Source organism: Quercus suber, unplaced genomic scaffold, assembly GCF_002906115.3.
Source record: "Quercus suber isolate HL8 unplaced genomic scaffold, Cork oak 2.0 scaffold_55, whole genome shotgun sequence".
Lineage (NCBI taxonomy): Eukaryota > Viridiplantae > Streptophyta > Magnoliopsida > Fagales > Fagaceae > Quercus > Quercus suber.
Genome location: NW_027069520.1, coordinates 606409 through 620015, shown reverse-complemented (window position 1 = coordinate 620015; position 13607 = coordinate 606409). Strand labels below are relative to the sequence as shown.

General features: G+C 33.3%; 1 protein-coding gene across 1 annotated transcript; it reads left to right on the top strand.

Moving 5' to 3' along the window:
• Positions 1-10022: 10022 nt before the first annotated feature.
• LOC112013168 (uncharacterized) lies at positions 10023-11030 on the top strand. Its single transcript, XM_024045553.2, has one exon. The coding sequence runs from the start codon at positions 10023-10025 to the stop codon at positions 11028-11030; it is 1008 nt and encodes a 335-aa protein (XP_023901321.2).
• Positions 11031-13607: the final 2577 nt, after the last annotated feature.

Sequence of the window (13607 nt, the reverse complement as noted above, 5' to 3'; positions counted from 1 at the left end):
AAGACTTGGTAGAGGCTTTTTGGGTCCTTGACAGCACAAGGAAATCTGAAGAGGGGTTCTTCTTTCTTTCTTTTTTTGATCAGTCTATTTTGGCGATAAGTGCCATTTGTTTTTTTAAGCCCCTTCATGATTCTCCTTGTAGTTTTATGCATTAAGTCAAAATCTCAAAATCCAAAATAGTTCTCTTGGGGATCTTAAGAGGGACTCCTTTCTTTATTAATATTGTAAAACTTTATTTGAATTCTATCCATGTTAGCTAAATGAGGAAACTGTCTCAAAACCATTTCCAAATAAAGCAGAATATTGCAATTCTCTATATTTTTTATGGGTTGTGTCAACAATTTCATCCTTATCTTTTTGTGCAGATTTAGGTCATTCTTTTCAACTTTTTAAATTGTAGGGCCTACTTCATAAAGAAAAATAAAATAAAATAATTTATGGGACTAATTTTATGTCTTTTTTTTTATTTATTCAATTTTTTTTATTAAATATAACCCACATTAGTCTAACTTTAATAAACACTCCATGGTGCTTATTAAATTGGCCAGTCTAGTCTAGTTTTTAAAACAGTGATTTTTATATAATAGAATTAGATTGCAATTTGTAGAATTATTTAATTAATTAAATATATTATTTTGTTGATTAAATTGCAACTTTATATACTTAATTGTGCACTCAGAGGCCCTTTTTTTTGCCCCTTTTTTTTAAAGGTTAATAATTTGCATTCATCATAATTCGTGATTGCTACATTTTTCAATAATTGAAAAACTTAGGGGTGTGATGAGTTATAGCACAAAAAAATTTACACCCACAAACGCATAAATCTCTTCTCATTTTATGTTTTTCAGTGATTGTAAAATGTAGCAACCTTGAATTATAATAAATGAAAATTATTAGCCTTTAGAAAAGGGGGAAAAAATTAGAAAAGTCTTAGAGGCTAGTATATTATAATTATGATCCATTTTTATGGGTTGCTTTAAATTGATTATATCAATTGTTTGATTCTTGAAAAATCAATATAATTTCAGGGCTAGATATAAAATGAACTTTAACTCGTATTAAATTGAACAAAGAAAATGGCAATTGATCCTATGAATCCTACAAATGGTAAAGCTATTACTTTTAGAGGATTTTGAATGACTTTGTGGCCTAATCACCATGCATAATTTACGTATTACAGTTTTTTCAAAGCCAATTGGCACCCCCAGTCCGTTAGACGCGGATATATTTGTCATTTAGCTCTTAAAACCGAGTAATCGTACTTCTCTTCCTTGTTGAATACACCTCACCAAAGATGCAGGCTTCTTTTCCTTCGTTTTGTCAAAAACAGTTTGAGACAAAATAAATAAGGTAAGAGTGAGTTGTATAAGTTTACTTTAATTGCAAGGTGGTGTTATTGCACAATAATTTAATTATTCAAAAATGCCCATGAAATGATAATAGTCTAGCTAGATAGTAGTTACTACATAGACATGTGCTGAGAGGAACTCAAGGATACCAGATTATTGAAAGTTTTCATAATTACAGGAATCATGAACATTAGTCAAATCTCTAAATATTTCACCTTTCAATTCCTAAGTGAATTTATCAGGAAAATTAGCTCAATCTCTCAAAATAACTTAGTGGGCTTTCTTAAAGTACTATTTGTTTGATTTACTAAAGTACTCCTCATGCAACATTTTCAAAACATAAAAAATGAAATTTCAATCTTTGTTGTTTGCTACCCATAGAGCATAACAATTTGTTTTAGAGCAAGCTTAATAGATTTTAGAGGAATGTTAAATAATTTTTACTCCCTATCAATGTCATCAATTAGTAACTGATATGGATGCCAAGACCAATTTTAAAAGGTCATCAATTTGTTTATACCAATGCAAGATTTGAGAAAATGGCAAATTAAAACACTAACAAATATATATGAAGTAGTAGAAAACCCAACAACAGAAATTAAATCCCAATTGACAGATAATGAAATCCGGGTTCTTAATTTAATAAAACAAAGGGACTAGAGAAATCAAATTAATTCTTTCATATAGTTATGAACAAACTTATGACCCGGCGAAATTGGTTATATTCCCCTTTTGATTTGAATATATTCATCTTTGACTCATAGTCAATCAAAATCCTATATACATGTCATCTATTTGATAGTTGACACAGTACTTTTTCAGTTGTTTTTGATTTGTCAAAAATCTGTAGCCTAAATTCTTGATCTGGGAAAAAAATTAAAATTATTACGTTAAAAGGTATAAAAAGAAAAGAAAAGTCAAAATAAATAGAAAGAGATCAAAATATTGAACATATACCTAACCCAAAGTAAATTTAACTAAACAAAGGAAGAAAGAAACAATATAATAAAAAACATTTACATTGAATAATATTTAAGTAATACCATTTTGTTCCATGAAAAAAAAAATGTAATTTCGTTTTGAAATGATCATACCCAGTCAATACATAGGACTCAAGTGGATGAGAAAAACTACCATTGACATTTGCTTTGAACATAATACTTGAAAATAATAATTGTTGCAATTTCATCGCTAAGTATATAAGGAAAAAAATAAAAGAACCATAAAATGTCAAAGACAACGAGATTTATAAACAAACTGATTTTTTTTTTTTTTTTTAATGTTTACTGGTAAGGGTCCGGTTGATTGGAGGGAAATAGGAGGGATGAAAAGTAGATGAGGAAAAAATGATTTTTGGGAGTTGTTTGATAAGCGTGGAAAATATGAGGGATTTTGGTAGGATTTATGCATTTTGTCTCCAAGCCCATAAAAAAGAACTCTCTTCAAATTGAAGTGATTTTAGAAGAAAAAATGGGGTGGCGAGGGGTAGATGAGAAAATACCAAATGTGCCCCTCCCTCCATTATGTATTGTGCCTGTGTTATAGGATATGTTGTTTTTCTTTTTGTTCTCTCCTCAACGTGTTTTCTTTCGTTTATCAAACAGTGGCCTTTTTTTTAATCACTAGTTTTTGTATTTTGTTTCTTTTATCAAACAATAGTTTGATACTTGCTTGTCTATTGCTGGCCCAAAAGGGTGCTCCATTAGAGAACAAATTGCTGGCCCTCTTAGTCTACAAGATACTTGCTTGTCTATTGCTAAAGTTTTTCATGATGGACAGTGGGCATGGGATAAGATTTCCTTTGAATTACCATGTACAATTCTGGATAAAATCAAAGCCACTCCCATACAACTCTTTGGGGAAAAGGAGGGCACTTTGATGTGGAAATTTTCTAAAGATGATGATTTTAGCTCGGCTTATGCCTTGGCTGAACCCGCAGATACTAATGACCAGGCCTTCACGGGTAACTGGGTTTGGCAACTTGATTCACTCCCAAAGATCATTCATTTCATTTGGCTTGGTCTCCATAACAGCATCTCTGTCAGGAAAATCCTTGCTGCAAGAGGTATTCAGTGCAATGTGGCTTGCCCCATCTGTCAGGTCCATGAAGAATCTATTCTACACCTCTTAAGGGACTGCCCCTTTGCAAGGGATTTTTGGAGGAAGATTAGAACTCTCCAGGCCATGGGGAACTTTCTTCAACTTGACCTCTCTGAGTGGTTGGAAACTAATTGCCTAGCTAAAGATTTCATATCAGCTAATGGCATTTCATGGAGGTATTTATTTCCATTTGCTATTTGGACTTTGTGGAAGCACCAAAACTGAGTTGCCTTTGAGAATACTCCTAGTGACTTGAGAATCTCTTCCTCATGCATCCATCAAGTTGGAGAGTTTTTCTTCTGTATAAGGAAAGGGCAGAAACTTCGGCACCAAAGGGTCATTCCAGTTTGCTGGCATAAACCACCACAAGGCTGGTTTAAGTTAAACTTAGATAGGGCGTCCTTAGGAAATCCGGGGAAGGCTGGAGGGGGAGGTTTGATCCATGATTGTCAAGGGAATTGGGTCAAGGTTTATATGAGAAATATTGGAGTAGCCACTAACATCACTGCTGAGTTTTGGGCTCTAATGGCTTGTTTGGAAGTTTAGAGAGGGAGGAGAGTAGAGGGGAGTAGAGGGAAGGGGAGTAGTGGGGAGGAGAGTAGAGGAGAATGATTCACCTTCACCTTATTTGGATGTTTTTAAAATTAGTAAGGGGGAAGGGAGTAATTAGCCATTCTCCTTGTGTAATTTTGTTAATATAATAAGGGTAAATTAGGTAATTTACTTGGTTAATAGTTTATGTACTCTACTCCCCCTCCAAATCTCTCCAATTTGGGGGAATTAAAATTGGGGGGCTAGAGGGAGTCTCATGGCCTCGGCTTATGCCTTGGCTGAACTCGCAGATACTAATGACCAGGCCTTCACGGGTAACTGGGTTTGGCAACTTGATTCACTCCCAAAGATTATTCATTTCATTTGGCTTGGTCTCCATAACAGCATCTCTGTCAGGAAAATCCTTGCTGCAAGAGGTATTCAGTGCAATGTGGCTTGCCCCATCTGTCAGGTCCATGAAGAATCTATTCTACACCTCTTAAGGGACTGCCCCTTTGCAAGGGATTTTTGGAGGAAGATTGGAACTCTCCAGGCCATGGGGAACTTTCTTCAACTTGACCTCTCTGAGTGGTTGGAAACTAATTGCCTAGTTAAAGATTTCATATCAGCTAATGGCATTCCGTGGAGGTATTTATTTCCATTTGCTATTTGGACTTTGTGGAAGCACCGAAACCGAGTTGCCTTTGAGAATACTCCTAGTGACTTGAGAATCTCTTCCTCATGCATCCATCAAGCTGGAGAGTTTTTCTTCTGTATAGGGAAAGGGCAGAAACTTCGGCACCAAAGGGTCATTCTGGTTTGCTGGCATAAACCACCACAAGGCTGGTTTAAGTTAAACTTAGATAGGGCGTCCTTAGGAAATCCGAGGAAGGCTGGAGGGGGAGGTTTGATCCGTGATTGTCAAGGGAATTGGGTCAAGGTTTATATGAGAAATATTGGAGTAGCCACTAACATCACTGCCAAGTTTTGGGCTCTAAGAGATGGTCTTATTCTTGCTTCTCAGCTTGGAATCACCCAACTTCTTGTAGAACTTGATGCAAAGGTTGTTGTTGATCTTGTTTTATCTAGGAAGACATCTAACAACCCATACTCTTCCTTGTTGAATGATTAGAGATTCGTCTTGAACCGGTTCCAACATGTCAGAGTTAGTCATACCTTTCGGGAGGCCAACCGTTGTGCGAACTCACTTGCTAAGGGTGGATGCTACCTCTTAGAGGATTTTGTTGTTTTAGAACTTCCCCCTAATGATAGTTTTTATGTAATGCTTAATTCAGATGCTTCAGGCCTGTATTCTCTAAGGCTATCAGCCAATACTTCGCCTTTTTTGGCTAGTTGATGCTTAATATATTTCCCTTTTAACCAAAAAAAAAAAAAAAGGTTTTTTTTTCTCTAAAAACCAAACGATGGCGGGCTCCTCTATAAGGATTATATATAAATAATATAATGAAATGTAATAATAAAGAAAAATAAAAGAATTTTTTTTTAATATATGTAATAGGGGTGTAAGAGTAAATTTATATAAACAAAATTTTCTATCCTCCCCATTTTCTCCTCAACCAAACAAAATAATTTTTCATCCTTCTAATCAAACACGCATGAGAGAAAACTAAATCTTTTATATATATTCTCCAATTTTCCCATCCTCTAATGTTATTCTTATAGAAAGGAAGTGGCACTGGCGTATCATTTAAGGAAAATATTGATTGATCATTTTTTTATGCAACTTTTCTTTGTAAGTTTTGAATTTGGATAATTGTAGTAGTGGGTTGGGAGGAGTTTTGAGTATTGAATTTGGATAACTATTTCATGATAGGTTCAGGCAAAAAAAAAAAAAAAAATTTTTGAGAATGGTTTGGACGAAATTTTGAATTTAAATAATTGCTTAGTAATGGGTTAAGTTAAACCTCTATGTTCTATTTAGAGAAAGAGAGTGGGAAAAAAGAATAAGAAGAAGTTGTATGTGCATGTGAGATAGAGAGAGACAGAGAGACAGAGAGAGATGTTTGAACTTTGAAACTATCTAAAAAAAAGGTCCGGCTTGTGTCCAATGAAATTTTACACTGGACACGTTGGATTTTGGACACGTGTCCAACGAAAATTTTCACTGGACACAAGCCTTGTCCCTAAAAAAAAAGCTATTTTTTTTTCTTAATTTTTTTTTTTAATTTGATTTTAACCAAGAACACATGGAGGAGGGAGATATGCCATTAGAAAAAACTTTTAAAAAAATTAGGATTTTTTTTAATTAGTAATTTTACATGTTTAACCATATTATTTAAACTTTTTAAATACATAAATTTGAGGGTATTATTTATATCTATAATTATACTTACTACTATTTAAGAGGTTTTCTGTTGGGATGATCATTTTAGTGGTTCAAAAATACTCTTATTTTCTTCATTTAAATAGAGACAAAATTGGTGGATAACCCTCTAAAAACACATCTATAACTCCCACATAAAACATAGCCTACAAAATAATTGTATGTCACAAAGAAGGATTTCAGATTTGGTTTTGGAATTTAAATTTTTGGATTGTGGGATCTTTTTATAACACTCTGTGCAAACTTTACTTTTTTATAATATATTTTCTATTATGGACTTTTTTGGGTAATGCCTTTGGGAGTTTAGGAAATTTTTGTTATAATTTATTCTTTATTCAAATTTAAAAATTTTAATTTGCAAATTCTGCTTATGCACACATTTCGTACAAATACAATCATCTTCTTCCATTGAGTTCCTTATAGGTTTATGACAGGTGTACATCACAAAAATTGAAAATCTCTCACATTAAAGAAAGTTCTTAAAAGAAACTGGTATTTGAGCAATTGAGTTCTTTATAAGTTCATGACAGATGTACATCACCAAAATTGAGGATCTCTCACATTGAAAAGGTTCTTAAAAAAAAAAAAAAAAAAAAAACTAGAGTACTTAAAACGTGCTGAGATGTTAGTTATTTATTAATTTCTTAAAATCGAAGAGACAAAGATAAATAATTATTTAACTTAATTAGAATACTTAACCCTCCAAAAATAAGAGATTAGGAGCCTGTTTGGTATATGTATTTAAATAATAGTTTTTAGTTTTTTTAAAATATGTGTAGGTGAAAAAATATGTAAAAAATAAAAATACGTGTAATATTGTTTAAAAATTGAAAACATATATTTAAACTTACGTACCAAATGAGGCCTAGAATACTAAAAATTACTTTTTTTTTTTTTTTTTTGTTGAGAATATATACTAAAAGATTACCTGATTTAAAAATTTGATATATAAAATAACTGACTAAGATTGCTTCATAAATCTTCTCAAATAAAAAAATATTGCATCATAAAGAATATTGGAAAGGTAGTTAAGAATAGAAGAACCCGGTTCCCAAAAAAAAAAAAAAAAACAAAAACAAAGAAAAAAAAAGAGGAGAACGTCCTATTGTCTCTAAAAATGACAACAGAGTCAGTAGGTCAGCGCCTTCGCGTAAAGTAAAAGCGACCAATCTCCCTCTGTCAGTGTCCTGTAATTGGCAACTCAATCCATATTTTATTATTATTATTTTACCATTTAATTTTTAAAACATTTGGGTAAAAACAAATTAAACAATAGCTTTTTTTTTTTTTTTTTTTCCGAATAAACGAGATAATGCGCACTGTAGGATAGCATCAAAACTTAAAATATATTGAAGCAGGGGAGAAATCAACCATTTACGCACATTTAAATTGGTCAATGAAAATATTTATTTATTTATTTATTATTATTATTTTACATTTTTCGAGAATAATAAAAAATGAAAATTGGTCAATAATTTTTTATTATTATCTTACCTTTTTTGAGGATAATGGAGAAGAGTGGACGAGGATAATAAAGAAGAGAGGATAATAGAGAAGAGTTGACGAAGATTATTATATGAAGAGAAAAAAGAGATCAAAACTTTTTTTTATAAAAATGAATATTTTAATAAAAAATATATAGAATAGATGACGAGAGTTTTATGTTCACAATAATTTCAACAAATTATATGTGATAAATTTTTACTGATTTTAATTTGAATTATAGCTGTAATTATTTTTTTGTTCACTAATAATAACTTACCACTTGGAATTTATTGTAAAAATTTTATGAGATTTTATGGACATAATATTTTTCATAAATAATCATATATGTATTTTAATCAATAAGAAGTGCTACGTACACAATATAGGTGGTTAGTTGTTATTGGTTCAAATTTGAACCTACTATTGAGAAGAGAGGATAATGGAGAAGAGTGGACGAGGATAATGGAGAAGAGAGGATATTGGAGAAGAGTGGACGACGATTATTATATGAAGAGAAAAAAGAGATCAAAACTTTTTTTAATAAAAATGAATATTTTAATAAAAAAAATATAGAACAGATGATGAGAGTTTTATGTTCACAATAATTTCAACAAATTATATGTGATAAATTTTTACTGATTTTAATTTGAATTATAATTGTAATTACTTTTTTGTTCACTAATAATAACTTACCACTTGGAATTTATTGTAAAAATTTTATGAGATTTTATGGACATAATATTTTTCATAAATAATCATATATGTATTTTAATCAATAAGAAGTGCTACGTACACAATATAAATGGTTAGTTGTTATTGGTTCAAATTTGAACCTACTATTGAGAAGAGAGGATAATGGAGAAGAGTGGACGAGGATAATGGAGAAGAGAGGATAATGGAGAAGAGTGGACGAGGATTATTATATGAAGAGAAAAAAGAGATCAAAACTTTTTTTTAATAAAAATGAATATTTTAATAAAAAAATATAGAATAGATGATGAGAGTTTTATGTTCACAATAATTTCAACAAATTATATGTGATAAATTTTTACTGATTTTAATTTGAATTATAATTGTAATTACTTTTTTGTTCACTAATAATAACTTATCACTTGGAATTTATTGTAAAAATTTTATGAGATTTTATGGACATAATATTTTTCATAAATAATCATATATGTATTTTAATCAATAAGAAGTGCTACGTACACAATATAGGTGGTTAGTTGTTATTGGTTCAAATTTGAACTTACTATTGAGATTACTTTTTTACCTCAACAATAACAACCAGTAATGATCTGTTACTTAGGATTTGTTGTGAAGATATTGTGGATATAACATTTCTCTTTGATCAATAATCAGCTAAAATAAAAAAATATGACACTAAGCTAATTTTTAGCTTTTTAGTTATTAAGTACAATTTTTTCAAAATCCTAATTTTTTATTAATTTTTCTCACTTTTTCAAAGTACAATAATATGTTATTCGAGAGGTAACACTTCACTACTTCTATCTTCTAATTAATAAAGAGAAATGTTAACGGGCACAGTAAAAGGTCCATTAAAGATAATTTGTTATGAAGTCCACTTAATAAAAAAAATTGGTGTAGATTGATGAAATAACTAAAAATAGAATTGAAATAACAAATAAAACTCAAAAAATTGACTTAATTGACTCTATACCATATAAAATTGGTCAAAAAATTAATTTTATTGACATAAAGTTATTTCTTAACGGGCATGATGCCCATTAATACTACCCATTAATAAGATGGATTTACTAAAGCATACCCTTAAAGGATATGTTAATAAATCATTTTTGAAAATTTTTTATCAAAAATTGAAAAAATTGTCAAAAAAAAAGTTTGACACTTTTTTCAATTTCTAATAAAAACTTTTTTTTATAATGGATGTAAAAAAAATCTGAGGATTGATCCGAGTCATCCAGTCTCAATAAACAAATCCTACCCATCAATCACTACATTCTAAAATACAAAAGGGAATGTAACCAAAACCAGTGCCACAGTCCCAGACAAAGATCCGCACGCATCCACAAACACAATTCCACATTCTGTTGCTGAGCTCTCGATATCACACGTTTCGGCGCAAGATAGGGGCAATTTGGTAAAATTCCACCCAAACCCCTCCCTCCACAGTCCACACTCCACCACCAAAAAAAGAAACTCCAATGAGACCATAATCATCACCCGTGACAATGTTCGAAAGAAGCGATGACACATTTCTCTTCTTCCCACCTCTCTCAACTCTCTACATTTCCCTCAAGATTTTCCTGCGAAACAAACACATTTTCCTTTCCATATTTGCCCTCGCCACCCTTCCTCTCTCTTTCCTTCTTTTTTCTCTCTCTTTATTCTCCCACCGCCTCAAGTCCCACGTCTACCACCTCGAAGTCATTGCCCTCCGCTTCTCTTTCCTTCTTTTTTCTCTCTCTTTATTCTCCCACCGCCTCAAGTCCCACGTCTACCACCTCGAAGTCATTGCCCTCCGCTCCCACACGCGCTTCGAGGCGCGTCACGTCTGGCAAGAGTCACGCGCCGACGCTCTCGGCCTCCTCAAGCTCAGAGCTCTCTTCTTTCTCCCCAACTTCCTCCTCTCCCTCGTCGCCGCCGTCACCTCCGTCACCTCCACCTTCTCCGCCGTACATTCCGAACGCCCCACCCTCGTCTCCTCCTTCGCCGCCGTTAAGCTCACGTGGAAACGCCCCTCCGTCACCACCATCTTCATCTACGCCATCTCGCTATTCTACGCCCAGCTCCCGCGTACTTTAGCAGCTCTATCCGGGTCGCCCGGGTCCGAATTCTTGGTCCTCCTACTCGGGTCGGGTCTCGAGGTTTACTTAATGGCGGTGCTGAGTCTCGGCCTCGTGGTATCGATCGCGGAGGACAGGTTTGGATGGGAAGCGATTCGTATCGGGTCGGGTCTAATGGCGGGTCGGAGAGTTTCCGGGTGGGTGCTTTCGGGTTTGTTCGTGTTGGTATCGGGCGCAATCGCTATGGATCTAGAGAGGATCATGGACGGTCAGGATTTGTTGTCATCGACATCGACGGCTATGATGGTAGTGGATGGTGTTAGAAATAAAGTGGGGTTAATTTTGTTGTACGGAGTAGTGATGCTTTGGAGTTACATTGTTAATACAGTTTTTTACTGCGAGTGTAGAAAGAGACACGTTAATAGGGTTGAAGATGAGAGTGTTGCAGTTTAGCTTTCATACCTTTCTTTTTTCTTTTTTCCTTTTACTTTTACTTTTTTTTGGTTAAGAGGAAAGAAGAATCTTTTGTTAATGTGTTGAGAGTGAGGATATGTTTACCTATTGACATATGATGACAATTTAGAAAAGAAGAGGTTATTGTTAATTGACATTCTGATCTAAATATGTGAAGTTGAAAAAACATTTAGTTATGATGTTTAATTTATATGAGAAAAAAATTAGTTAACTAAGTAGCTCATAGATAAATTCAAATAGAATAAAATGGACAAAACTTATACATATGATAATAGAGGTAGGTTATTTGGTGATAGAACTCTGTTATGATTATGAACTTGAACTAAAAAGGTGTTATGACTAACTTCCCAAACGTGAGAGAGAAAGAGATAATTTTATAAAAGTTTTGATACAACTTTATTGGAAAATATAAAAAAGGGAAAAAAATCAATTATTTATTTATTTATTTATTTCTTTTTATTTTTTATTTTTCATTTTTTCATAAAAAGTTTCTAAAAATATTACTAAACCAATGCTCTTAAGGGGCGTTTGGTTCGTCGTGATGTTACATTGCGCCATAATATTACTTTATGATAATTTTACATTAATGTAATCTCAATATAATAATACAATATTACATTGTTTAGAAAAGTGATGAAATTAAGATAATGTGATATATTTTGTAATTTTAAATTATGGTAATGTTAGAAAAAAAATAAAATAAACTAAAAACTTTAATGTCACATTATCGTAATGTGCATAACATCAAGGGCACATTATAGCGAACCAAATGCCACCTTAAGATATCCGTTAACTTCTCTCATCTACTATTGGCCTATTACTTATTTATCCTCGTTTAGTGGAGCACATTTATTTGAATTCAAATTGATTAGCAGCTGAATACATTTTGCCTCATTCCCATCTTTATCTTATTTAGTATGAAATCCATGCATAGCAAGCTTGAAATTTTAATTCTCTTTTATAGGAAAATTTTAATATTTGTGTGAGAGATTGTACTCCCAGCCCGTTTTTGGGTGTTGGGCTAAACCCACGTGAATGTGTGAAGTTGTATTGTTTCTTAAAATGAAGGTTCGACTGATTATATTTTCCCTTTTAGATTAAGAGTTTTACAATGGAGTTGCATCTTATTTAATTATTAGAATAAATAAGAAAACTAAAATTGAAAAATTTCTCATTTTATTAATTTGCAAATGAATCTACATTGATCATAAGAAATTACATGGCTTTGGTCATAGATATTGTAGGGCTAGAAATCAGGCAGCCTTGGCCCACTCCCAGCCAGGCCCAAGGGCCCACGCCAAGGATGCACGAGGGGTCCGAGGACGAAAGCGTGAGGACCGACCCCCGAGGAACATATCTGAGGATGACCTCGTCCTCGGGCGTCCGAAACCTCGGAAGAAGACGAGCACCTCCCCATCAAATGGGACTCCTTGAATATCCAAGGAGGAAAGGGTCCAGTGCCACGCGTCGGCGACAGAAGTACGGCGAAGGAACAAGCCTTAGGTGAGCTGTCAGCTCTACATTGAATGCCCTCAACTAACGTCCTGGCTGCATTAATGAGGACATGACTCCTGAATAGCGCCGCCTTGGGTGCTGCAACCCACTAAAGGAACAGGGATGCGGCTGATGGGACAGGCTCTCAAGTGGTAGCCTGATTGATCGACAAATGGAGGGTTAGGATCAGTTGAGAGGTGTATATAACGCAGGAAGTCCCTCCTGAAAAGGGGACGGAGGATTCTAATGGCGGGTCGGAGAGTTTCCGGGTGGGTGCTTTCGGGTTTGTTCGTGTTGGTATCGGGCGCAATTGCTATGGATCTAGAGAGGATCATGGACGGTCAGGATTTGTTGTCATCGACATCGACGGCTATGAGGGTAGTGGATAGTGTTAGAAATAAAGTGGGGTTAATTTTGTTGTACGGAGTAGTGATGCTTTGGAGTTACATTGTTAATACAGTTTTTTACTGCGAGTGTAGAAAGAGACACGTTAATAGGGTTGAAGATGAGAGTGTTGCAGTTTAGCTTTCATACCTTCCTTTTTTCTTTTTTCCTTTTACTTTTACTTTTTTTTGGTTAAGAGGAAAGAAGAATCTTTTGTTAATGTGTTGAGGGTGAGGATATGTTTACCTATTGACATATGATGACAATTTAGAAAAGAAAAGGTTATTGTTAATTGACATTCTGATCTAAATATGTGAAGTTGAAAAAAAATTTTAGTTATGATGTTTAATTTATATGAGAAAAAAATTAGTTAACTAAGTAGCTCATAGATAAATTCGAGTTTTTTCAAGAATAAAATGGACAAAACTTATACATATGATAAAAGAGGTAGGTGATTTGGTGATAGAACTCTGTTATGATTATGAACCTAAACTAAAAAGGTGTTATGACTAACTTCCCAAACGTGAGAGAGAAAGGGATAATTTTATAAAAGTTTTGATACAACTTTAGTGGAAAATATAAAAAAAGGAGTTATTACTAAACCAATGCTCTTAAGGGGCATTTGGTTCGTCGTGATGTTACATTGCACCATAATATTACTTTATGATAATTTTACAT

What these genes read in the sequence shown, in the direction of transcription:
- LOC112013168 (XM_024045553.2), top strand. Translation starts at nt 10,023, where the DNA reads ATGTTCGAAAGAAGCGATGACACATTTCTCTTCTTCCCACCTCTCTCA.